This window comes from Drosophila mojavensis, unplaced genomic scaffold (assembly GCF_018153725.1).
Source record: "Drosophila mojavensis isolate 15081-1352.22 unplaced genomic scaffold, ASM1815372v1 contig_36, whole genome shotgun sequence".
Classification (NCBI taxonomy): Eukaryota; Metazoa; Arthropoda; class Insecta; order Diptera; family Drosophilidae; genus Drosophila; species Drosophila mojavensis.
This window is the reverse complement of record NW_025318858.1, coordinates 14147419-14174504: the sequence shown is the minus strand read 5'-3', so window position 1 is coordinate 14174504 and position 27086 is coordinate 14147419. Positions and strand designations below refer to the sequence as shown.

At 34.2% G+C, this 27086-nt stretch overlaps 2 protein-coding genes and 1 long non-coding RNA gene across 4 annotated transcripts; 2 read left to right on the top strand and 1 right to left on the bottom strand.

Moving 5' to 3' along the window:
* The first annotated feature begins 1810 nt into the window (after nucleotides 1-1810).
* LOC116804796 (zinc finger protein GIS2-like) lies at nucleotides 1811-3536 on the top strand. 2 transcript variants are annotated; one of them, XM_032733468.2, is made up of 2 exons: nucleotides 1811-3299; nucleotides 3355-3536. In XM_032733468.2, the coding sequence occupies exons 1-2, from the start codon at nucleotides 3141-3143 to the stop codon at nucleotides 3364-3366; spliced, it is 171 nt and encodes a 56-aa protein (XP_032589359.2). In that variant the 5' UTR covers nucleotides 1811-3140; the 3' UTR covers nucleotides 3367-3536. Both variants share the same exon structure in this region; 1 of them encodes a protein (XP_032589359.2).
* Nucleotides 3537-8312: 4776 nt separating this feature from the next.
* Nucleotides 8313-9911, top strand: LOC122757209. Its single transcript, XR_006357146.1, has 2 exons — nucleotides 8313-8846; nucleotides 9723-9911. It is a non-coding gene; the product is annotated as an uncharacterized LOC122757209 (long non-coding RNA).
* Nucleotides 9912-22274: 12363 nt separating this feature from the next.
* On the bottom strand, nucleotides 22275-24373 carry LOC6576769 (probable cytochrome P450 28a5). Its single transcript, XM_002002719.4, has 6 exons — nucleotides 24140-24373; nucleotides 23831-24077; nucleotides 23664-23768; nucleotides 23047-23596; nucleotides 22725-22991; nucleotides 22275-22656 (listed from the first exon to the last, which is right to left on the bottom strand). The coding sequence occupies exons 1-6, from the start codon at nucleotides 24325-24327 to the stop codon at nucleotides 22490-22492; spliced, it is 1524 nt and encodes a 507-aa protein (XP_002002755.1). The 5' UTR covers nucleotides 24328-24373; the 3' UTR covers nucleotides 22275-22489.
* Nucleotides 24374-27086: the final 2713 nt, after the last annotated feature.

Genomic DNA, 27086 nt, shown 5'->3' with positions numbered 1-27086 from the left:
TGAAACTTTTACTTTCGACCAGGCAGCCAATTGACCTTCAGGTTTGACACCCACTTGGCCCCGTTTAAGTTTTGGGTCAACTTTCTTTCTTTTCTTCTCTTATATTTTCTTTTTTTTTTTTAGCATAGCTACTACAACTTGGAATATGGGTAGAAAAAAAAAGAAATTGTGTGAATAGAATGTAAAGGACCAATGCAAATAGTAATCAAAACTTCACAGCAAGCGAAGTTTCTATTTAATTTTAATTAGAAAAGTTTTCCACTTAGATATTGCGTGCATGAAATATATATTCATGGATTCCTTATTATTTTTCCCGATTTATGAAAAAAAACATAAAGTTTGCTTGTGGCTGGACAGTTTTAACATAAAGTCGAGCGTCCAACTAAGTAATGCGAATGATTTTTTTTTATTTTTATATTAGAGCTTTTGGGTAGATGCAGATTTTTGTGGGTATAGCAACAATGCAGAAAATGGCAAAAAACTCAAAGCGTATTTCGTTGTTATTCGAGAACATTATTTATATTTTAAAAATCTGTTGAATGTTACCTTTTAATTATTATCTATTAGAGTTGAAAGATAGTTCAGAATTTTTGTATGCACTCAGCTATGGGCAGTCAGAAGCTCAAAGTTTAATATACTCACTTATACATGCAAATAATTATATATTTATTCGAAAGCTATTTTGTAAATAATATTAAAGTTTAAATAAACAATACAATATAATATAATATAATATAATATAATATAATATATATATAATATATATATATAATTCAATTATATGTATTAAAAATATATACTTTATTTTCATATTTTCTTGTAAACTCTTTCTTTCTTCCTTGATGTCGAGATATCGATCCTGCTTTCTTTTACAAAATGCATTCGTATGCGAAATTAAGAACATGCTTGATACTCTGGTATTCACCTGTTTTACTCTGCTTATATTGAAACAGCGCAGAGTGCTGCTTGGCTCGACTCCTGGACTAAGTTGACCACTCGCATCAACACCTCATCAGACACAGTTGGCCCATCGAAGTCATGAGTGTCCAGTAGAGCGGAGCTTTTGTTTATCTACTGGCGGCACTGAGTAGAGGGGGAGGTGAAAGAGAGCCAGAGTGTCAAGTGATGGGGTCCTCAAGTGACAGAGGAGTAAAATTGCGCTCCCAAAATTGACAATACGTCGCCTGAATTGTTATGCCGGAGAGAGTCGGATTGGATTGGGATTGGGTCTGTGGGATCGGATGTTAAACTGTCCCGGGGCCAACGTCAGCGATAACCGGCAATCGTCTGGCAAATTGGAACGTCCGTCTTCTGTCTGTCTGCTTGCTGGTCTGCCTGACTGACTGGATGGCTGGATGGCTAGCTGCCTGGCAGCGCCTGCCTGTTGGCCAAATCAAATAACAAATGATTGTCCCCGCTCTGTAGTGTGACTGGAGCTGTGATTGGGCAGCGACTGATGAGTGCCAGCCACGCGAGAAAATCGAATGAAAACCCATTTCTTTTTCGCGACATTCAGCGGATTTATTATGTGGCTGCATCAGCTGCATCTACACTCAAATGTTTTCATTGTATTTCCATACCCCCACGCCTCCGCACAAACATTGTGTGTGCGTATGAATTTGTGAGTGCTCGAAGAAAGTCCATTTACAATAATATTGTCCTTTTCACTGTGCTGACAGCTGAGTTTGAATTAGCTGAGCGTCAATCTGGCGTTATTCATTTCATTTTTGTGACAATTTATTCGATTATGGATTATAAAAAAGCAATTTGATAAATGCACAGATCTAAAATAATAAGAACTCAAATATTGTAGCAGGCTACTAGCCTATGTATACTGTAGCTGGTTACTAGCCTATGTTATATTAGATTTAAGTTAACAGCATTATGGTTAACCATCGATAGATACACATCTATCGATAGTTAACCATATTGGTGGCTGAGGAGGCTGTCGATATGCAACATGCCATTTTGAGTAATAGAAAGAGGAGGATCGATACATTTTAAGCTTGAATGTGAACCATAGCAGACGTGTGTATATTAAGAAATTATGAAATAAAGAAATTAAATAAAAGGCCTACTACAATCTCAGAAGTGGGATAAAGTACACTAATTTTTCAAATTAAATAAAATGAATTTAAGCATAAATGAAATTAAGCATAGACGAAGTATCTGTGGTGCAGTTAAAGAAGTGGCTAGCTGCATTGGGCTTGTCGACTCAAGGGTGCAAGACTGAACTTGTCGCTCGCCTCAATGGCGTGCCCGCAAATTTGCGCGGCAGCGCCCCGAAGTGGAACAGGGAGAGGAGGAGTCAGATCAAACTGGAGTATCGCAGACAGTGCAAATGCAACAGGAGGAAATAGACAGGAATGAAAATATTTTGCGAGAGCTAAGTGAGCAGATCGACGCAGCAAAGAAGCAGCTAAAAAATTTTCACACACGACAATTGGACAGAGACGGCAATAGCAAGCGTGCCGAAATTAGCGCAAATGGCGTCGATGCAGAAGTTGAATTCGAAGAACGCGCGACTGACGCGCGCCAAAAGGGCGCCAGTGAAAATTGTGTAATAAATACAACGCACAATGATGAAGTGATGTCAATGATGTTTAAACTAGCTAAAGAAATTATGGTGGAATTCACTGGGGAGGAGTCTATTAGCAACTGGATAGCGCAATTGAATAATGTATCTCAATTATATCAACTAACGGACATGCAAAAAAAGTTGCTATGCATGGCCAAATTAAAAGGGAAAGCCATGCAATGGATACATGATGATTCATCGAGGATTGTGCAACCGTTGGGCACATTATTGGATGGATTGGCAGCAGCATTCGGAAGCAAGATATCCAAGGCCGAAATGCGTCGCAAGTTTGGGGCGCGTATATGGAGTGTCGATGAGAAGTTCACCCAGTATTATGAAGAGAAAATACGTTTAGCAAGGGAAATTCGTTTAGATGTAGACGAGCTACTGGATGGTCTCATTGAAGGAATCCCAAATGCAGTTTTACGCGCACAGGCCAGGATACAGTGCTTTGAAGACCCCAGCAAATTGGTAAGGGCTTTTTGCAGAGGTGCGTTTGCCACTGCATCGATCTACTGGAGGAAAAGGGACAACAGCAGTGGGACCAGGGCTCGATAATGCAATGAAGGAGACGCGTTGCTTCAATTGCAACTATAAGGGGCATTGGGCAAGAGATTGTCAGAAGCCCAAGAGGGAGAAGGGTACGTGCTACCACTGCGGCGCTAAGGATCATATGGTGGCACAATGCACGAAGAGGAAGGATGATATTGGAAACAATTTCGTAAGGTTAATCAGTATACATTTTAAGTCCAAAGATAATGCCTCCATTATTGCAGAATGCCTCATAGATTCAGGAAGTCCTATTTCGTTTATTAAAAAATCGTGTGTCCCAGTTGGAATAAAACTTAAAGCACACGCAGAAAATTACTTTGGGCTAAATGAAAGCCAGTTAAATGTGATTGGAAAAACATTTGTTCATATTTTCAAGAAGTTTGAGAAAATAAATTTTTGGTTAATAGTTGTCCCTGATGAATCTATGAGGTCTGAAGTAATTTTAGGGAGAGATTTCATGGAAGCTTGCAATTTATATGTTGACCCAATCGCCTTGAGAATGATTTCAGTGGAAAGAGCAGCTGGCACGTTAGATAAATCGTTAGAAAATACATTGTTAGGAAACACATCGTTAGATAAATCGTTAGAAAATACATTGTTAGGAAACACATCGTTAGATAAATCGTTAGAAAATACATTGTTAGGAAACACATCGTTAGATAAATCGTTAGAAAATACATTGTTAGGAAACACATCGTTAGATAAATCGTTAGAAAATACATTCTTAGGAAACACATCATTAGATAAATCGTTAGAAAATACGTTGTTAGGAAACACATCATTAGATAAATCGTTAGAAAATACATTCTTAGGAACCACATCATTAGATAAATCGTTAGAAAATACATTAGTAAATAAAGTGTTAGAAAATGAAGAATTAGGAAAGAAGTTAGTAAATAAAGTGTTAGAAAATGAAGAATTAGGAAAGAAGTTAGTAAATAAAGTGTTAGAAAATGAAGAATTAGGAAAGAAGTTAGTAAGTAAAGTGTTAGAAAATGAAGAATTAGGAGAGAAGTTAGTAAGTAAATTGTTAGAAAATAAAGAATTAGGAAGGAAGTTAGTAAATAAAGTGTTAGGAAACAAAGACTTAGAAGAGAAATTGTTAGACAAATGGTCAAATAATAAAGAATTAGAAGAAAAATTATTAGACAAAGAAGAGATCGATAGGTCAAAAGAGTGTTTAGAAAAGTCAATGGAAATAAATAGCAAAAGCGTTTTTGACGATAATTTTGAAAACAGCATGCTTCAAATTAATGTGGTAGACGGAGACAATGAAAAAGAGATATATATTATCGGTGAAAATATTAGTTATGATGTGCGGAAAAAACTAATTAGATTGCTGAAAGTGGAATATGTAGATGCTGAAAGGCCAGTGAAACCTAAAAAGAAATGCGAAATGAATATACGAATTGAGAAAGCAAAACCGTTTAGCTGTTCACCAAGAAGGTTATCATACACTGAAAAGGAAAAATTACAGATAATGTTAGACGAATACCTTAGAAATGGCATCATACAACCTAGTTGCTCAGAGTATGCTTCACCAATAGTATTAGTAAAGAAAAAAACAGGAGATTTAAGAATGTGCGTTGATTTTAGAAAACTCAACAAGATCATGATCAAAGACAATTATCCTTTGCCGTTGATTGATGATTTGTTAGACAGACTAGTGGGGAAGTCTATTTTCACGAAGCTTGACCTGAAGAATGGATATTTTCATGTTTTTGTAGAGAAAGAGTCAGTAAAATACACATCGTTTGTTACGCCGTTAGGACAGTTTGAGTTCTTGAGAATGCCTATGGGATTAAAAACAGCTCCGCAAGTTTTTCAGAGGTTCGTTAATGATATATTTGCAGATTTAATAAAGGAAAGCAAGGTAATTGTATATATGGATGATATAATGATTGCCAGCAAAGATGTGTCCGAGCATCTTAAGATACTAGAAGAGGTTTTAAAACGATTAGTAGAGAACAAATTAGAGTTGAGGCTGGATAAATGCGAATTTTTGCAGAACAAGGTTAAATATTTAGGATTTGTAATATCAGAAGATGGCATTAAAGCAGATGATAAGGGATTAGAAGCGGTAAAGAATTTCCCAATACCTAATAAAGTTCAGGCGGTGCAAAGTTTTCTCGGGTTGTGCTCATATTTTAGAAGATTTATAAAAGACTTTTCAACTCTGGCAAAACCGTTGTATGACTTATTGCGGAAAGATAGAAAATTTCAATTTGAAGAAAAGGAACTAAATTGTTTTTTATGCTTGAAGGAGAAATTGTTAGAGGCACCAGTACTAGCGTTGTATAATCATAAAGATGACGTAGAATTGCATTGTGATGCCAGTGCAATGGGATTTGGAGCAGTGCTTTTACAAAAGAAAGAAGACGGAAAACTGCATCCTGTATTTTATTTTTCAAAGCGAACGACAGAAACGGAAGCAAAATATCATAGTTTCGAGCTGGAAACTTTAGCCATTATTAATGCACTTAGGAGATTTAGAATATATTTGCAAGGCAGAAAATTTAAAATAGTAACGGATTGTAATTCTTTAACTTTAACTTTGAATAAAATAGATCTTAACCCTAGAATTGCAAGATGGGCATTGGAAATGCAAGAATTTGATTATGAATTAGTGCACAGGGCTGGAAGTCAAATGCAGCATGTAGATGCATTAAGTAGATATAATAATACCATTATGGTAACAGAAGCAAATAGTTTTGAGACTAATTTAATTATTTGTCAGACAAAAGATGCAAAGTTACAAGAAATTAGAAAATTGTTAGAGAAACAAGAGCATAAATTATTTGAAATGAGAAATGGTGTTATATTTAGGAAGACAAATGATGATAGACTACTATTTTATGTACCAGAAAAGATGGAAGAACATGTATTGTACAAATATCACAATGAATTAGGGCACGTTGGAAGGGACAAGATGCTTAATGCAATAAGTAAATCATATTGGTTTCCCAATATGAAAAAGAAAATTTTAGAACATATTGAAAATTGTTTGCAATGCATAGCATTCTCGCCTAGAACGGGCAAAGCAGAAGGGTTGCTGCATAGCATTCCAAAGGGGAATAAACCGTTCCAAATAATTCATATTGACCATTATGGACCAGTGGATAACGGCAGATCAAAGAAATACATTTTTGCAGTAGTAGATGGGTTTACAAAGTTTGTCAGATTATTCACTACTAAAACAACAAGCACTAGGGAAGTTGTAAAGGCATTGAGAGAATATTTTAGAACATACAGTAAGCCAGAATGTATTATATCAGATAGAGGAAGTTGTTTTACGTCAACGGAGTTTGACCAATTTTTAGAAGAAGCAAAGGTAAAGCATATTAGGATTGCAACGGGATCGCCACAAGCGAATGGTCAGGTGGAGCGAATAAACAGAAGTTTAGGTCCGATGATAGCTAAACTAATAGAAGGTGATAATGGACAGCATTGGGATTCAATAATTGAGAGGGTGGAATATGTTTTGAATAACACTCAACATTGTAGCACCAAGCAATTGCCAAGCGTAATGTTATTCGGAATAGCGCAAAAGGGGAAATTAGTGATAGTTTAGGAGAGCAATTAGAGAAAATAATAGGATTAGATATATGCAGTTCACAGAATTTAGAAGATATTAGAGAACAAGCACAACATTATCAATCTGCAGCACAAACACGGAATGAAGAGAACTTTAATAATGCTAGGAAAGCTGCAAAAGTATACAAGCCAGGAGATTATGTAATGGTTAAGAATTTTGACAACACGGTGGGAATATCAAGGAAATTAATACCTAAATCAAAGGACCATATGTCATAGATAAAGTACTGAAGAACGATAGGTATTTGATAAAAGACGTTGACGGTTTCCAATTATCCAGGAATCCTTATCAAGGTGTTTGGAGTGCAAGCAATATAAGACATTGGATAAAAGCATAAGAGAGATAATAACTTATATTTTAGATATTAATTTCATAACTAGTGTGTAACATTTAATTAATAATTTAATTTTTATAACATGTAAATAGAATATCTGTAAGAATTTTTTTTTGTATCAAACATGTAAACACAATATTATTTTTAGGAAGTTAAGTATCAAATATTATATAAAATTAACAGAGATAGAGGGCTATCTCAGAGTCAGGATGGCCGAATTGTAGCAGGCTACTAGCCTATGTATACTGTAGCTGGTTACTAGCCTATGTTATATTAGATTTAAGTTAACAGCATTATGGTTAACCATCGATAGATACACATCTATCGATAGTTAACCATATTGGTGGCTGAGGAGGCTGTCGATATGCAACATGCCATTTTGAGTAATAGAAAGAGGAGGATCGATACATTTTAAGCTTGAATGTGAACCATAGCAGACGTGTGTATATTAAGAAATTATGAAATAAAGAAATTAAATAAAAGGCCTACTACAATATTATTTTAGGAAATTAATTCAAAATATGGCATTTACTTTTTGATTGAATATTTGTAGCGTTTACTTCCCACAGTTTCTTTGACTACATTTATAAATGTAATTTTAAGATTTATGTATAAGTATAAGTATTATTTAGAGAATAACAAAATTATTGTGCCATTCGTGAATTTTCAGGACTTTTGTGCCTTGAGTAAAATTTGCGTATTTTAATGAATATGTTGAAACTTCTAATGGGATTTTAGAAAACAAGATGTTAATAGGTTTATAATATTTTCAGCTGATATTATAATTAATTAATTACTTCATTAATTATACAATTCTGATGACTTGAAAGTAGGAGTGGAACGGATTGCTAAAATAATAATGATGAAAAAAATCAGTTTACTTAAGCACATAATATATGTGAGTTCTTTACTGTTCTACTTCCAGCTGTAGCAAAGTATTTGGTAATTGTTGAAAATTCTTTTTTTTACTTCACATTTTTACTTTTTTAATTTACTTCTAATAAATGTATTAATTAATCGTGCAATTAATTGACCTTAACTGAAATTTCGATTAATTCTCTATGATTCCTAAATTTACCTTAGCCTGACTCTACTGCTTGGTTATCAGAAAATTTCGCTGAAGTTGTTAAGTTAAGTTATTCACGAAAATTTAAGAAATTTGTTATGTGTTTTCATATACCCTGTGCTTTATTTCCCTAGACAATAGAATGCCTTCTTTTTATAGCTCAGAGCATGCTTTTTTTTTTTTTTTTTTTTTTTTCTACACATGTGTGTGAAATATTTGTTTAGGTGCAGCCAGGAATTTATGTTTGAATAATCTACTCGTCAAAACATTTGTTGAGCATACTGTCATATTTACTTTTTTATTTTGCTTCGCGCTACGCTCATTCTAAAAGTGTTTGCAACCTGGGAAATTTTCTTCAAAATTCAGTATATTTTTCAGCCAACCCAGACTTGACTCCATAAAATTATCTATGTGTGCAGACAAAACAGCGGAGACATGAAAAACGACAATAGAAAAGCAGAAAAGAAGAGCGAACGAACGAACGACCGACCCGGCTATACAGAATGGAGGCGATAAAAATGCAATAAAATGGCGACGGTGCCGGGTGATAGCGTTTTGAGATGGGGCGGCCAGACCGAGGGTTACAAATGTTCCCACTGTGTATTGTAATCACTCAGTTAGCCTCGCTTTCCGGGTTCCGTTATGCATGTGGCCCGCCGTTTATCTAAAGAGTTTCGCTGAAGGGTTTCGTTGTGGTTGCGCTGCATGGCCAAGGAGTGAGGTATGGGGAGATAGCGACTGAGAGATGGAAGCTCTATAATGGATGCTCCAAGTGTAATCATGTTTACCATAGAATATGGCAAAAAGGAAATATTAAGAGCTGACCGTATTCTAAATTTCGTAATTAGTTTGTGTTGTGGGGGATCTTGAGTGGATACAAAAGATAAAAGAGAGGGTGCCAAAGATTAAAGTGAGAAAGGCAGAGAGAGAGAGGGAGAGAGAGAGAGAGAGAGAGAGAGAGAGAGAGACAGAGAAATAGAGAGAAAGAATGATACAGAGAGTGCTAGAGAAAATGTTACAGAGAGAAAGGGAAAGAGCGAGATGGAGGGAGAGAGTGAGAAGAAAATATAGTGAGAGAGAGAATGATAGATAAATGCGAGAGAGTGAGAGAGAGTAAGGGCTTACTATTTGGGATTTGTATTTTCGATAGGAACGTTGAATTTTATTTTTATTTATTTATTTTTAAATTAATTTTCTCTTTTATTGATTTCCTCTTTTGTCAATTGGATAATCACTAAATCAAATCTTTACCTTTATAACACACAGAATATATTTGAGTTAAGGCAACTCAAATTTTCATTTAAATGAAAATATTAGAAATACTCTATTATATAATAGAGTTAAATTTAGTAAATTGAGTATCCGCAGTAGTAGTACCAAAAGAAAGAGAAATTCATTTAATATATATTAATTCTGATGTTTTGAGACAATATTGTATTGATAATAAGAGATTTAATTTTATTTAAATTAATAGGAGGTTTTAAAAATATTTATAACAGTGTTTTATAAAATATTTAGTTTATGTTTTGCAAAATTCGATTGCTAATTAATTTTAAAATGCAATCCCTTTTCTCTGATATATATTTTATATTTGCAGATAAGTTACAAGGAAACAGCAATTCGAATAATTAAGTAGTAAAGAAACAATGAAACGCATATTGAAGATGAGTTTTTGTTTTTCAGTATATTTGATAAAGGTGAGGGAGTGAGAAATAATACGAATTCTTTTGGAATCACAAACTTTGTCAACACACAAAAACAAATTAAATTTTCTCTTTTAATTAAAGTGTTTATGCCATGCATTTAATTAAATTATTCCACTCTCTCACGCGCTTTCTCAGTTTGTCTCTCCCTTCCTGCGATGCTCAGATATTTAAAGGGCAAACCAAATTATTTTAGTTTCCGCTTTATTGTCTCGATAAATTTTAATAAACAAGTGCAGCAGAAGAAGTTTCTCTATCAACGCCTGCTCTAAAATATTCCCAGCCACTGGCAACGGCTCTTCAGCTTTGGGCAGTGGCCGTTAAGCAACAGCTTTACGAAACTGTCGGCCCACAGGGCGATGAACGCTGCCGTTTATAATGACAGACAGTTGGGAGCTCGTTTTGGGAAGCGTCAGTCAGTTAAGCCATTGGCCGAAGTGAGTTGTCTGGGTCAAGCGCTGGCCTCATCCATATAACGGACATGTGCTGCTGCAGCTGCTCTGCTCTGCTCTCTGTCTAATTTAATTAAAATCAACTTAAAGCAGCCCACGGCCGACGAGGCCGACAGGCAAGTCCGTGCTAGTTGCTTGTGCTGCAGGCCAATATGTTATGCTTTTAATTTGTTAATTCATTTTCTGGCTGTAGCTGGAGTGGGCTAAATAAGTGCAACAAGCCGTGGTGCAGCTGCCACACATGGACACTCCGTGCACTTTATTTGGTTTGCTTTAACTGCTTTCACTTTTCTATTCACTCTTTTTGTGCTGTTTCGGGTTGCAATGAAAAATGGCTAAGCGTTGTTCATTTGCACAGCTAATAGCAGCTGCTCACACACACACATGTGCCACCTGTAAGCGCTTTAAATTTAATGCTGCCTACTTGCAGGCGCCATAAAACATTCTTCAGCATTTCTTTTTTCTTCCCTCTCTTGGCATTGAGCATAAAATAATATAATAATATATTCTATATGTATATGTAGGTATTTTTTATATTCACACATTCTGATATATTAAGCGTGTAAACTGACGGAACACATCATCAGCAGAGCCAACTTACGACTCTCTGTCTCATGCCAGAGGAAAATGCTCGCAATGGTTTCCTTCCTGACTTCCTTCGGCTGACTGGGCCATAAATTTGTCTACCAACCTTTTGCAATTTACGCATCTGCTGAGACAGTGTTTGCTCTATATGGTTTTAGGAAGAGCATAGTTGTATGTTTATAGTAGCAAGAATATGAGGATCATAAAGGCTTTCTAGCAAAAACTATATATTTTTATTATGGATTAATGTTTATTCAAAATGTTGTTTTTATTTTTATTTTACGATAATTTATTTTATGTTTTTAAAATAATTTTTTTTTAGATCTATTATTATTATTCATATTTACTCCATTTTTGTATTATAATTTTTACAACTTATTAATACACTTTTTTATGATATACATATATAAACTTTATGAATTACTTGTTTGGGTTCTAGATCTTTTCTATCATTTTTGTTTGATATTAAAAATATGTAATATTACCTTAATTATTGTTAAACAAATTTTATTTATATTGACTTTAGTCGGTATTTGAGGATTAAATTTTTGTTCATATTTTCTGCAAATAATTATACATTAATTATATTATGTATATATAACAAGTATATATATATATATATATATATATATATATATATTAATTTCATATTTAGTATTTGTTAATTCAGTTTTTGATATGTGCGACTTATATTATGATAATCTGTCATCAATATCAAATTAAATACGAGTTTATTTAATTTTAAAAAATATGTTGTTGCATTTATACTGTTTCTTTTCAGAGCATACAAAAGTCTTTGTTGGCATCTCTGTTAACACTTCGTATATTAAATTAAATTTTATTTGCTGCATGCGCGTGGGTCAGAAGCAATGCCAGTGCCAGAGCCAAGGCCTCAGACGCCATGTGGTATATAACATAATTTTTTATTTGTCCAAAGCAGACAGCTACACCCAGCGTGGATTCACCTTCCGGAATCGCGCCTGTACTGGCTGTGAGACTTTAAGATTCTTATACAACTTTAATCAGATTACAGTGCGCAAATCCTGGCAACTGTATCGTATATGCATTTCCAAGTGAAAATGTCAGAAATCCTTTGCACTGCAAATCAAATGTCAGCTAATGCAGAAGTAACATCAGGCGCATGCAGCTGATAGCAGAGGGAAGCTACATGAAGTTGCCTCGAATTGTGGCCATGATATGGCAGCAATGTGCACAAAAGCCACAAACAATTGACCCGCTGCAGACAATTTCTCAAATGGAACTATGTGCGGTGCATTTATAAGAGCTCGTATATTCCATGTTTTTCTCATCATTTGTTCATTTTATCTTCCACATTTTTTGCTCTTGTGCGCAATCGAGCAATTTGTTTGGTAACCGACACAAACGTAGCAAAAATCTATAATTTTTTTCCTATGGTCACTTTATATCGAAATCTTGTAGATGTGCATTGGCTGCAGTGGAAATATTTGTAAAAAATTCGGCATGGAATACTTATGCAGCGTGTTTTAAGTTTTGCAGTCATTGACTAAGCTGTAAAACTGACTAGAGAAATTTAATAGAATTTTAAAACATTCATATATGTGTATCATATATAAAATATTAGCTAGTCACCTTCGAGGAGCTTGCCAGGCGTTTCCTTAGCTGATTTCTTAATAAAACTTACTAATATATAGCTAAAATAAATTGATTCTCTATTTTCGATTAATTTTACACATTTTTATACCCTGAACCCATTTTCAATTGGCAATCAGGGTATAATAGTTTTTAATTTGAATTAAGCGAAAATGTTTTTTATTTTTTATTGATTTTATCATCTTATGGGTAAGTTACACTTCGAGATCTATCACAATATCAACTATACATAATAAAAAAAGATAATAACGGTTATTACAAAAAGTTAATTCATGTAAAAAGCCCAGAATTTATTTTAATTTGCACACAGATGCAAAATCCAATTCTGACTATATTTGGAAATAATATTTTATTATACATTATTATATATATATATTTTGTATCAATAAAAAACGAGCCTAATGAAATTTGATGCTCGCATTTGTAAAATAATATATTCAAAAAATAGTTTTAAGAAACCTTTTAGAATAAAATATTTTATTATTGTTATTTTCGCATATATTTTTTTTTTATTTTTTCAAAATAAGCTTAATGAAATTTGAGGAATGTTCTTATCATAAAATATATTTAAAATATATATTTTAAAATACCTTTTAAAGACTATGCTCGAATTTTGGCCTGTTTGCAAATTAGTTTTCAAACAAAAGAATAGTGAATCAAATCGCTACAGAGACCAATGATTTTGATATATTGTACAATTGTTTTTGCAGTCTGAAATGTTAGCTCGAAATGCACTATAAAAACTTATGCTATTATTTTTACTTCAAATATCGCACTATATATGCAAATTAATTTTGTATGCGATGAAATAATAATGCGTTACCTTTATGTCTATTCTCATATTTACTTTTGCTGCCATTCAATTTGTGCAGCAAATTCAATTACGGCAGTTGCAACGCATGAAAACATTGCGTTTCATATACTATAATCCGCTTACTTTTCACTCACATGATATTTTGCACGCTCCGCCACGAGCTCTACCTCAACATGGGCATAGAAATTGACTTGTTTACCCAAATAAAGCAAAAAGTATAGGGAAAATATAGCAGCCAATACAAATGATTAATGCGTGCTGTGTCAGCCCAAAAATATGCGCTCGATATGAAGGGGCGGGTAGAACGCCAGCTAGCCAGCCAGCCAGCCAGGGGCGTGGCACACAGCGATGCGAGCAATATGAAAGAAAGTTGGCTAACTTATGCTGATTATAGTCAACATTGGCCGCAAGTTATTATCAAATGTCTCCCAGGAGTAATATATATCTCTTCTATACAAAAAAAAAAAAAAAAAAAAAAAAAAAAAAAAAGCAAAACAACAGCAAAACAGTTCAAAGGGGCGTTTGCTTTGCCCCCCAGCAGCCCCTGGGCGTTGCAGCGTTTAACACAATAATCGAATATTCATATGGATGGGGAAGGGGAGGGAAAAGTCGAGCAGGCTGGGGACTGGAGCTCGGGTTTGCGGAGCAAAGCGCTTGCTTAAACCTTTGTGTTGGGAACTAATGTTTCCATGGAACACGCCCAATTTTTGTTTTTGTTGACCGAACCGGACAAGGAGCGAAACAAGTGCCGTTAAATGAGCTTGTTAATCATGTTCATGTTCATGTTTGTGCGTGTGCATGATTTATGCTCATTTATATATTATTAGCTAAGCCATTGGCACAGCATATGTGTTTAAGAGTGAGAGAGCTGGGGTTCCTCTAAGTGACTTCAGACTCAATGGTTTTTACGAGCTGTAATTTTTGATATATGTGCAGAGAATAGGCTTTGTTTGCTTCTTTATGTGACATTTAGAAGGTAAAGAGTTTTATTTATTTATTTATTTATTTAGAAATGCAAATATTTTCTTAAAATGATTTTTTTGTTTGTTATTTAATTCATGATATGTTGTCGACTTGGCAAGGTATTTTTTTATGTTGCTTTATTTTATTTGTCTTTAAAATTATCTATATATATTTAATGTATTTATTTATTTATGTCTATCTATTTTATTCACTATATTTATTTTACTGCTGTACTGATTTGATATATTTTATTTATTTTATCTATGTTGATTATCGAGATTCATATATTAGTTGAAATACTTTGTATGTGTTTCATATTATTTTAATTTATTTTTAATGTTACTTTCTTTTATTTGCTCTAATTAATATTGCAGAAGTACCTATCTTACCTATTTCCCGTATTTAATACACTATATTTATTTTATCGGATCATTTTGTTTTTTTTAATTTTACTTAATTTATGTTATTTGATATATTTTATGAATTTATTACATTACATTTATTTTATTTACTTAGCCTTTTTTAATTACCTTCCTCATTTTATCTATTTAATTTATTTTATATACTTTATTTGTTATTTGTTATTTTTTGTCTAAAAAACACACTGATTTATTTGTTATTTGTTATTTTTTGTCTAAAAAACACACTGATTCAAATTTCATTATATTATATATAAGTCTATATATGTATTTCAAATGTTATATTTTATTATATTATATTTCATATAAATTTTAATTTGTAAATAAATTAAGATTAAAGACATCGTTGATTTCCAATCGGTTCTTCATATATATTTATTTTGATGAAATATTTTGTAAGATAAATGAACAAAGAATTTAAGTTTTATTATATAAATTAAGTTACAACTATAACAACTATTGCAAATGAGTTCTAAAATGAGGACAAAAGCTAAAACGAATTATATTTGATTTAGTTTGAAATTATTTCAATTGATTTACCAATCTAATTGCTCTTTTTCCATTAAGACTTGCACTGCTCAGGGGCATATATAATAAATCCGACTGCATTAAGATAAGTACTTAATTAAGCTAGATTTGCAAATCACAAATGGCCCATTGTCTATGACATCAATTGAATTGGCATACAACGTTCATTTTGCACACCTCGGCAGCAGTTGGATGGAAAGGACTTGCAGTTTCCATTCAATGGCGTTCAATGCCTGGTGAGACTCTGCAGTTGGAGTTCTGTGGTCGCAGTCCATGATTTTTGCTGACCGAGTGAGCGAAGTCAATCAGAGATTTCAGCTTTCAGGCTAGCAGGTTGCGGGCCATTCGTTAGCTTACAGCGTGTGTAACGGCTGGCTGGCACTTAATTAACGCAATTAATCCAATTAAAATGTCATGTCTCATTAATGCGCATTAAATGTGAATGCTGTGCAATTAAATAAATGCACTTAAAGCGACATATCAATGCTGAATGTAAGCCGAGCCAAAGCGAAGTTAACGGTACTGCCTGCTGTATGCCTTGATGAGCATCATTGAACAATTAAATAACATTCCCCACCACTCTCCCATATGCTAAGGCCAGAGGCCCCATCCGAATGGCAGGCCGCCATTCCACATCCCCTTAAATCCTCTTCAAGGCCTTCTTGGGCTTATTAACATAATCGCCTGTGTCAACGCATCGGCATTTCCCCTTTGGCAGTGGCTAATTAAATGTGGCAATAATACAGCTCGACATGCACATACACACACACACACACACATTCGTCCTGGCTACGTATATCCAATCATATTCGATCAGCATCGAATTGCAAGTGTCCTGCAAAATATGCAACTCTCAATTAATAAGTCTCTCGTTTACAGAACCTATTTAATGTACATATTAATTGGCCAGGCTGTCGACTGTTTTCCAACGGGCAATAAAAACCATGCGACAATAATAATGATGATAGTCGATAATGAGAAATTGAATATATGCAATTAAGCTTATATTAAGTATACGCACGTGGAGGCATGCGAAAAGCTTTATTAAATTTTGCTTATTGTACACAAATGAATATTAAAAAATTTTAATTAAAATAGTATTGATACAGTTACTCTATTTATCTTGGAGTACTAATGTAAAGCCTTATAAAATGTGGGTATATTATATAATGGATAGGGCAAGGCAACGTTTGCCGGGTCAGCTAGTATATATATAAAAATCAATAATGTTAAATTTTTAAATATACTTTGAGGCAAGTACGAATTAATTATTCATTCATTTGAAATTTTTTGCATATAAGAAAAATATTATAAAATTGTATATATTAATTTTATTGCTGCTAGCTGGCACACTCTTGCAATTTCAAATCTTTCACCCCTCCATTTAACTTCTCTTCCAAATGCTGCATTAATTTAAATGCCCTAATACATACTAACTTTAACTAACTTTTCATACTTTCATCATATCCCACGCTGCGTTACACTTCTGCTAATGTTATTGAAGCAGGCTCACAGAGTGTAGCACTAAATCAATATTTATAAGTTAAACTTTCCAAATTACACAGAGGCAGCAAATAATCGGTCAATCTATATAATGTTGGTGTGCAAATGTTTCCACAATTTACCTGAACTGCCCCGATAGCTGCTTGTACATAATTTTGTGGCCCGGAGTGTATTCGTTTGCCAAGTAAATTATTGCATTACAAATTGTCAATTTTCAAGTGGCAGAGAAAATCATGCAATTTTCCTTTTACCACCTCGAATGACAGCTGACTTCCTGTTAACATCGTCTCGCCTGCTTGTTGTTTTTACTTCCCCTGCCACGCTTCCTTCACCTCTCTCTCTATCTCTCTCTCTCTCTGTCTCTCTGTTGGTTTTCGTGTCGCTCTTGATATTGCAGCTCTATGAAATTTTATAGCAGCCGCAAGTTTTTTAATTAGCTGCCGCACATTTTCTTGACATTTCCACTTGCTGCCATTGTCATCATCATTGTCATGCCTGTGAAATTGTGGGCGTGGCCCCGTGGAGCGCCCATTCGCTCCGGCATTTCGAGTGCTAATTGCATTTTCTGCTATGTTTTTTGGTTGTGATTTTGAACTTTGAGGCTTTATGCCATAAATGCAATTAGTCGAAACTTTTGCCATGAAAATGGTAATGGGGTTTTGCCGTAGTTATTGTAGCACCAGCTACTTCAATGCCACGCCTACGTCCCCCCAAAATGGCTCTTAAAGCTACCTAACCGAATCTCTTAATTGAATTAAATTTATATCATGGTTATTTCAATTTGAGCCAAGCAGATGTTGCCTAGGCGGACAGTAGCCAAAATCAACATTGACTAGATGTAACTCATGCATGCTAACACACACCCACACACACACACGCACACATACACATTCACTCCCATACACTCGCACACATGGCGGCACATCCACATGCAATTTGTACGCAAATATTTGTAAAACGTGTTCATCATCCTGTTGACAAGGTCGTTTACAAAATAAATTCACTAAGCAAAATGTTTTTATTTGGGCTTAACTTGTTTATGCTAACGCAAGGTCAATGGGCATGTGGGCGTGGCACAGCCTTGATTCTCTGTTTTTTGTACGACTAAATATGTGATTTAATTTGGGTTAAAGTCCCAAACAGACTTTTCGCAAACATTTGTATGTGCCATCGCTTTAGTCTGGCGGTCTTAAATATTTAATACGTATTCTATGTTAAACCTATTAGTTTGAATTATTTAAAATTTATCATTGAATTTTTGATTTAAATGTATTTTTATATGAATATTCTTGCATTCAATTGAAGTTAAATTATTAATCTAAAAAATTCACTTTGAGGAACTTATTAAAATATTTGTTGGGACTGTTGAATGTTACAGATAATGCACATGTATCTAAAAATTTAATATAATATTATATTACATAAATATGTATTAATTAAATAATATATATCTTGCATAGATTGCAAGTAACTATTAACCCATGGATTCCTGATAAATCTTATTCAATCGCTCTGGCTCTGAGCAAGAGCTTTCGGGTCTCTTCGTATTGTTGAGTGCCTCGTATGATGTTGGAGATATACGATTGACTATCGTAGAATGAGAGTAACTAAGTAAATTCATATGTATGTAGCTCAAAAACGAACGTTCTTAACATTCACATAGAAATGCACAGACTGCAAATTTCGAGTTATATGCAAGCTATGATTTTTTGTGAAAATTTTGATGAAGCCTAAGGCTATAAATCTAAAAAAATATACATTTATCATCCTGGGGCTTTTATACAAATTTCTCCGCCTCGTGCGTTTCATACAAATTAATTTTTAATGTATATAGAATTATATTTTAGTAGAGGTCCAGGACTGTTTTCTTAAATGAGAAAAAATGTAAAGCACAACAATTTTGTAAAAAACTAAAATTGTGCTTTAAAGTGTAATTTAAATATATATAAATATGTAAATAAAAATAAATGTATGTTTTAATATTTACAATTGAATATTTTTATATATTTAATAATTAATATAAAATATATTTAATTTGTAATATATTTTTTGTTTAGATAATTCTATTATTTTTAAGTATTAAATTTCTTTATTACTAATTAATTAGGTAAATTATTATTTACATATTGAGCTCATATATGATGTATTTATTAAATAATAACTTACTTAATAATAAAATTAATTAATAAAAAAATATAAACATTTGTAATTTGAAGCTAAATACTATTTATATATTTAATGTTTGTATTGTGAATCTTATTATAATATAATATTAATTATATATAAAATGTTATTATTTTTATTTTTATTTTTTTTTTTTTCAAAAATTTAGTTAAAAACTTTCAACTGCCTTTCAAAATGTCTTAAGACTAATCAGAGTTCAAACTTTTTCAGTAAACTTTACTCATCTAAATATAAATATGTACATTAATTAGTGTATTATTAGTATTAGAGTATATTAATAATATAAGAGTAAAATAATATTAATATGCCTAAAATCATTAGACAAATACTCAAGCTCAAATCGTCCTTTTAAATAGCTTAATTTCTGTATTTCGACTGCCCTGCGCTTAGCATTTGCTCTGAACGTAAAAAGCTTCCATGGCAAAGATGTTAATTAAGAACGTATTGCATTACAATTGAGTTGATCTCGACTTGAGCAATTACCCAGCTTTTGGTTATATTGCGGATTTGCGCATCAGCTTGCTTAACATCAACAAAGGCATCAAGAGGCACAGGACCAAGTGCCAAGAGCCAAGAGTAACAGATAATAAGTCAGACACCTAACAGGCGAAAAGTGGAAACCCATTGAGCTCAATCAGCTTTGCAGCTTGCTCTCAACGCTCCGTCGAGTGCAGCGGGTGCAGCGGGTGCCGGAGCAGGTGCCGGAGCCGGAGCGGGGTTCAGCCACAAGTTTATTTGCTCATTCAGCTCAATCACAGATCAAATAGCCAAGAAAAAGTGCTGCTGGGAAAACACCTGGCAAACAATTTGAACTACGCTCAACCTTTGAGCAGCAAACAGCGCGCTGCGAGCAACAGACAATGGGGGAGGCTGCCAAGCTGCCAGACAATATATAAATTGCCATGGAGTGGGGCAAAAGGAGGAGGAGTGCTGGCGGTTAGGCAAAGCTTGTCTTCGCCTTTTGTTTTTGCTGCAAACAATTTGCCAAATCAGAGCCGCAGCAAATTGCAGATTGAACTTGGACTTGTTTGTGGCCGGGCTGGAGAAAATGCATATGCATAACTCTCACCTGAGTTCACCTACCTGGCACTCTTTCTCTCTCACTCTCTGTCTGTCTCTTTCCTCTGCTCTACCTTCAGCTAATGCAATTTGATGTGTGTGCCTTTGATTTCCCAATTGGATTTGCCACACTCAATTCGCCCACTCAAATTGAACTACTTTTCACATTATTAATTGAATTGAATTTGAGCTTTGAGCACTTTACGAAAATATATATATATTTCTTTGACTAACATTAGCTGGCTATGTATGTAAATGCCATCAATTGGGCCATTGATGTGCCAAAACGATGGCAATATGATTTGGAAATATGATTTAAACAAATGCCAGGCTGAGTGACAGTCAGGCGATCGGGCGATTCGACCGATTCGACGCTGACAAGTAACATGTGCCAGGCGCTTGCCAGACATGTATAAATTACTAAATAAATAACATAAATCTACTCGGCATACATTCACATATTTTTAGTTCTTGTTGATGGTCGTTGCCTGGCGCCAAAAATTATGCAGCGATAAGTTGTGAACCTGCCAATATAGTCTGAGTCTGTCAGACAGTTCCCTCACTATCATGTATCTACTATTATATATTGGTATACATATTTACATATATATATATATCATCAGCAGCTGTTGACATCACATCGTAGAAGTTCAATCAACTTTTACTTTTCATTACTTTGAGCTCAGCCAGTGCAGACAGCTGCCTGCCGTCTGTAAATTGAAGCTTTTTGCACCTCTTTGATATACCTTCAAATATATTTATAGCGACAGACATTTTCAGCCAGACATTTTACATTCAGCTCAATGCAGAGCATTAGACTCAACTGCAATTGGCTTGATTTAATTAGTTTCGCATCTGAGGCAGTTAAACGTAAATTTTTGTACTACAAGTGAAACGATTTCGAATTGCAATTGCATATTTAGTTAACTCTTTCAGATGTGATGACTGCCATTTGTGCTGTGACTAAAGTCCACTCACTTAACTAGTTAGTTAGACTAGTTTAAGTAATCGAGGCAATAATATGTATGTATGCTCTTGCATAGAAACAAATAGGAGTATATTGGCTAAAATGTATCACAACAGATTATTTCAATGCACTTGTAGAGGCTTTAAATTTTAGATTTATAAAATGTACTCTGGATGAAATTTGTATGCTCGTACATATAACATAAAAGGGGTATATTAGTTGAAATGTTTTTCTTGGAATATTATAACAAATTACTTCAATACAATTTTAGAGGCTTAAAATTGTACATATATAGAATTTATAGAATTTAAACGCATAGACGCTGATCCACTAATATGCTTGTGAGTTGGCAAAAATAACTGAGCGTTTAGCAATTTAAATTACGTGCAAAAAAAAAAAAAATAATAATAATAATAATAAGCGATTTGAAATGTTACGAAGGTAAATTCTTAAAATATTCAGTACATAAACCAATTGAAACTGGGAATATATTTATTATTGATATATTGTTTTCAGTTTTTATATAGGGCATACTATAGACAGACTATGCAAAAGGGAGAAGCAGAGCCCATAAAGTCTACATAATCTTGATCTGGCTAATCAGTTCAGTTCATCGAACCATGTCCATCCGACTGAACGACATGATAAGCCTCAGAAGATAAGCCATTGCAATTAACAAATTATTGATTGTTTTCACAGTCATATACAAAATAAATTAATTTTATAAATTATAAATTAAATTTTTAAAACGTTTTTGTGAATTATCTAAACAGAATGCGCCAAGTATTTATTTATATATTTGTATACCTCACGTTGTATAGGTCATTCATGTTATCTCTTGTTATTTTTGTTTATTAATAATACTGATATCAATACTTTGAGCTCGTATTTTTAAGATTCTTATATTTGACGGACATAACAGATAAAATTTGAATTTATTTTGTATTCCAGATATTTTACCCCTTGCCCCACAAATTATTTGTTATCATTTATTATTATTATATTCTGTATTTGAGTATCATGGAGCATATACAAGTATTTTATAACCAATCTCCTGTGATTATTTTTAGTCTATTTCTATTTCTAATAGTATAGCTTAATTGGCAAAATTGGAAACAAAAAATAAACAAACAAGACCTTTATTTAAATGCTGCATACAAATTTATACAATTAGTACAAATTGAAATTATTCATATTTATTTTATTTTTTTTTTTTTATAATTTCTGCACTCTGAAATCCTCTGAAATCACTTGTAATATTACGCTCTGTTGCCAGCTGAAATATTGATAATATTTATTACATTAATAAAAATGTTCAAGGGTAATAAAACACAATAAAATGAAAATAGAAAATAAAACTATTATCATTATCATTGCACCCACTTCCCCACATTGTCATAACTGATTGTATCACTGCCTCTCACTTGGAAATGTGAAAGTTATGCACTCAAATTGTGCGCTAAATGATGAGTCAATTGATATGCGAGAGCTCGTGGTGAACGTTTTATTGCTGAGTGAAATGCCCCTGAAGGTTGATTGGCTATATATATTTCCGTCATTGGCGCGACTCAAAGTCTAGCCAAATGCCGCCTTTCAAGGTCGTGATAAACGCCGTTGGCTCATACTCGTTATCTTTGATAGTTCTGGGATTGACGCGCACATTGAACTTGGTGAGCACCTCAACGGCAGCGGCCTTGATCTGTGTCAATGCAAAGCGCATGCCTGGAATCAAACAAATCAAATAATAATTAATCATAGCTAAAACAGAAATGAAAGAAGTCTTCGCTCACCTATGCAAACGCGAGGACCATCGCCAAATCCCATGAAGACGCCTTGCTCTCGGTACATCTTAACAGCATCGGGCTGCATGAAACGTTCCGGCTTGAAGGCTTGCGGATTGGGGAAATATTCCTCATCCAGCATGAAGCAATAATGGGGCACAATGACCGTGGTGCCTCGTTCCACTACGAAATTCTCGCCCTTCTTGTTGGGCAACTCGATCGGCTCAGTGCACAACTTATTCGACATAAAGGCGGGTGGAAAGAGACGTAGGGATTCTGTGAGATAAAGTTAATTATGCATCATTTCACATCAATATAAGCTCAGACTCACCCTGGACACATGCGTCCAAGAAAGGCAACTCGTTGATCTTCTCAAAGTCAATGACGCCCTTGGCACTGAGATGGGCCTCGATTTCTTCGCGCAACTGCTGCTGCACCTTCTCATCTCTGCCCAGCAGCAAAAGCATATGACTGAGTACTGAGGCCGTCGTCTCGAATCCGTCCAGCAGGAAGGTCATGGTGTGTGCGGTCAATTGGCGAGTATCCAGGTTCTTCTTGCTGCCCAGCTGGAGTATATAGTCCAGGAAGTCAACGCGATCGAATTGCTTTCCTGTAGCCAGTTGTTGACGCCGTGCATCGATGGCCGTTTGCATCAGATTCACAAAAAAGTTTTCAGTACGCAACGGCACAAAGCGCAGCTTAAACACGTGTTGCAGCGCAGGCAAAGTGCTGACAATTATAAAGTACAGGATAAAAGCCCAGGACTGCTTGAAGAGCTCCTCGATGTAGCCCATGATTGGTGTGGGCTTGTCTGAGAAGCTCTCGGCCTTCAGGCCCAGCACGCAATCGGTGACCATTTCGGTTGTGAAACGTAAACTCATCTAAATGAGATGATGATGATGTATATCATATACATATACTCATATATTAAAAAAAAAAAAAACTTACAGCTTTGGCATCGATGCCTTCACTTGGAGGTGAACGTATTTGCTTGCGTAGCCATTCGGTCATCTTTTGGCATACCTCATTGGTCACCGGATAGACGGTCTTGATCTGGAGATGGAAATGAGTGGAATTTGTGTAATATTCCTTGATTTTCTGAAGTCAAAACCTACGCGACTCATGGTTAGTCCGGGAGTAACGTCTGCGCGTCGGCGCTTCCACTCGTCTCCGATCAGGGAGAACGGATTGTTGGCAAATATGAAGTCGGATTTATCATCCACCATACGAGAGACTTCATTATCATGAAAGTACCTGAAGTCAGAGACGAAGACGCGTCTAGCCAACTGCGGACTTATTACCAACAATTGTGGAGTCCGAGCTCCATAAATGCCAACCGCATCGAACTGATGTTTGTATTCTCTACAAGTAAAGCAGAGAGAATATATAATAAATATTTAAATTAGTACATTTTCATTATTTACCTATAGATATCATTGAGATCGTAGATTGCGTGACGCTTCATGTTGTACATGTGCGGATAGTTGCCTGTGAGAATGCGCGGGGCAGGACCCGGGACTTTTCGCTTGCGCCAGTAGCCGAAATTCCATGTCATGAATACATAGAAGAGGCCCGCCAGTAGGAGCAGCAATGCCAGCGTAACTTCCAGCATGATTATTTGTTTGACGATCTGACTTGAGTAACTGATCCCAATTGACTGTGGTTGAGCGGGTTTTAAACGAATTGTTGAGGCAGACAGTCATAGAGCTTTCGGAGAATCTATGTTTGGCTCTCTTCTGATTAGTGCTCACTCATACTATATCCAAAAATACATTCAATTTGAAAATATACTAAGTATATACACACTGATAAAGCTTATCAGCGCCCAATTCAACTTGCTTTCTATCTCTGAGAGCAATTGAACTTTCGGACCACCCATAGAGCAATTTATTTACCTGCACCCCATTGTGCATGATGCAATATTGAAAAATTAATCAAAATTCATATTTTGTAAATACGGTCTTCAACTGACTTAATAGTTTATCAAGTATAGGTTCTTAGTAATGTAGTTATGTTAGTTTTAGATCTATCAATGCTCCATTTGAGAGCTGTTTTTTAAATTTTGCTAAATACAGGGAATTACCTAGTCGAGCATTTGCGGTTAGACGCGCTCCACATTGTTATTCGTAGCGCATTGTTAATTAAATAAAAGTACGCGAGAGGCCTACAGTCAACAATAAATAAATAAATATTACCTTGAACTTGATGACGTTGCAGATACTCTATAAATACGATATTCATAGAATTATTCAACATTTATATACTAAATATAAACTCCCACATACTTTCATACATGTTTTTAATGATACAAATTTACGGAATTCTCTATTAGTTTTGGTGAGCTCAGGCGTTCAGTTTGCTTCACGTTTTTAATACATTCTAAACAAGGCTTAATTGACGCTTGAGGGAGTAAATGATGTGCAAGAGGGGAAAAGGGAGGGAAGTAGTAAACAAAGGGGTGTGGAGTGGACGGCACAACAATAATTGTGTTTGACAGGCTCTCAGATATGTGTGTACGAATACAGAATATAAATAAATGAAAAATAACGACGCAGAACTGAAAGTGTAATTGAGCAGAAAATAAGGTAATAAATTATATACAATTAATTTATTACAAAGAAATAAAAACAAACAAACACAATAATCAATAGTCAATAATATAAAGGCAATGAAAGTGGTAAATAAAGATATAAATAAATAAAAAACCGATGAAAAGTTTAAAATTAGTATGTAAATATTAGTATTAGATAAAAATTAAGTCAAGTCATATTAATGAAAAAATAAGTATTAGTCGAAATATTATTAAAATAATTATAGCAGTGAAATAATTTTATATGACTATTGGAATGCACGCAAAATCTTAATTTTATTTTTAAATAATTATATATTTTGTGTTTTATTTTGGGGGCTCAGTCTTATCAATTGAGATTTTTATTGAGGTCAAGCTTAATCACAATAAAAGCTTACAAAGCTTCTCCACATAGGCTAAATCATAGTCTAATCAACAGCTCAAGAGCTGCTGAAGCACACTGAATAGGCGCAACTCTTTTTTCATATCAAGCAGCAAACAACTGTAATGAAAATTCTATATGAATTTATTGCTTTACTTATTTCACAAGTAACGCCTATAATATAGTAATTGCATGGCCGATATCTCAGTTTCATATAGGCGTAAACAATTTGCTTGGCTTACTCAACCAAAACAGAACACTTGTAATTGGGCCTAGATACAAAAGTGACTAAAAATTGCTTTTCTAGGAATTTGTGTTGTTGATGGTCAATGGCCTTTCATTCTGCACAGTGTCCATTATTTACAGCCATTTATTGAAATTATTATGCGACAAAGGATCTGTGCCACGTCAGGCTCTCAATAGCAACCGGCTGGATATTTATGGCCATTGCAGCAGCAGCAGCCGCAGCATCGGCCATCGACTGGCTTCTGGTTTCTTCCAGCCGCACAATGCACTTCTTGGCCGGCACATTTGTCATGTGTTGTGGCCGGGCTTATTAAACGGCTTTTAAGCGCCAGGAACCATGCACAATGAACATATTCTATAGACGGCAGATTTATGCCCCTGTGGCCGAGGCGTTGCGACTCCAAATTATGCGCCATTTCAAGTTGTGCTTTGGCATTTAAAATGTGAACTAGAAGTTTTATTACTGTGCTAAAATTTCTGTGGTTGATTGTATATCGTTTTGGTGGAAAACAAATTAAAAGCAAAAAATTCAAAAAAAAAAAAAAAAAAAAATAAAATAAAATAAAATAAATAAATAAATAAATAAATAAAAAAATAAAAAAAAAATAAATAAAAAAAATAGTACTCCCATTGAACGAATTCAAGAGAAATATATTACTGCAGATCTTTAATATAAATTCTTTTTTATTACTAAAAGCTCTATTTAGAAATATTTGTATGCGGGGCTAATTTATGCAATTAATTTATGTTTGACATAAAATCCAGTTTCTATCAATATTCAATCCAGACATTTAGAAATGGGAAAATGAAAACGGACCTGTCTTAGACCTAGATCTTTTCGTTTGTTGGAGTATCAAAAATAGAAAAGGCGCAGAAATATTAAAGTATTAGTTAATAGATTTGACATACTGTATCACATAATGAAATACATTTAAAAAGGAATACCTTCAGGTATATATATGATACAAAGAGCTTGACAGAAATAAACAAATATTTCAAATTGTCTTATAAATATTTACCCTAAGCCCAGCAAACCTTCCCAAGGTCCACAGCGCAAAGTGTTTCCCATTATTTATAATCAAAATAATAAAATATATAATATATATAATAATAATTATAATGTTTTTATATGATATAGTAGTAGTAATGTAGTCAAAATTAAATAAATACCTAT

Bases quoted from the DNA above. Each gene is read 5' to 3' on its own strand.
- LOC116804796 (XM_032733468.2), top strand. From the start codon at position 3,141: ATGAAGGAGACGCGTTGCTTCAATTGCAACTATAAGGGGCATTGGGCA.
- LOC6576769 (XM_002002719.4), bottom strand. From the start codon at position 24,327: ATGCTGGAAGTTACGCTGGCATTGCTGCTCCTACTGGCGGGCCTCTTC. The intron at 24,078-24,139 runs GTAAATAATGAA...CTTTACTTGTAG, and splicing joins GATCTCAATGATATCTATAG to AGAATACAAACATCAGTTCG. The intron at 22,657-22,724 runs GTGAGCGAAGAC...GTTTGATTCCAG, and splicing joins TGGTCCTCGCGTTTGCATAG to GCATGCGCTTTGCATTGACA.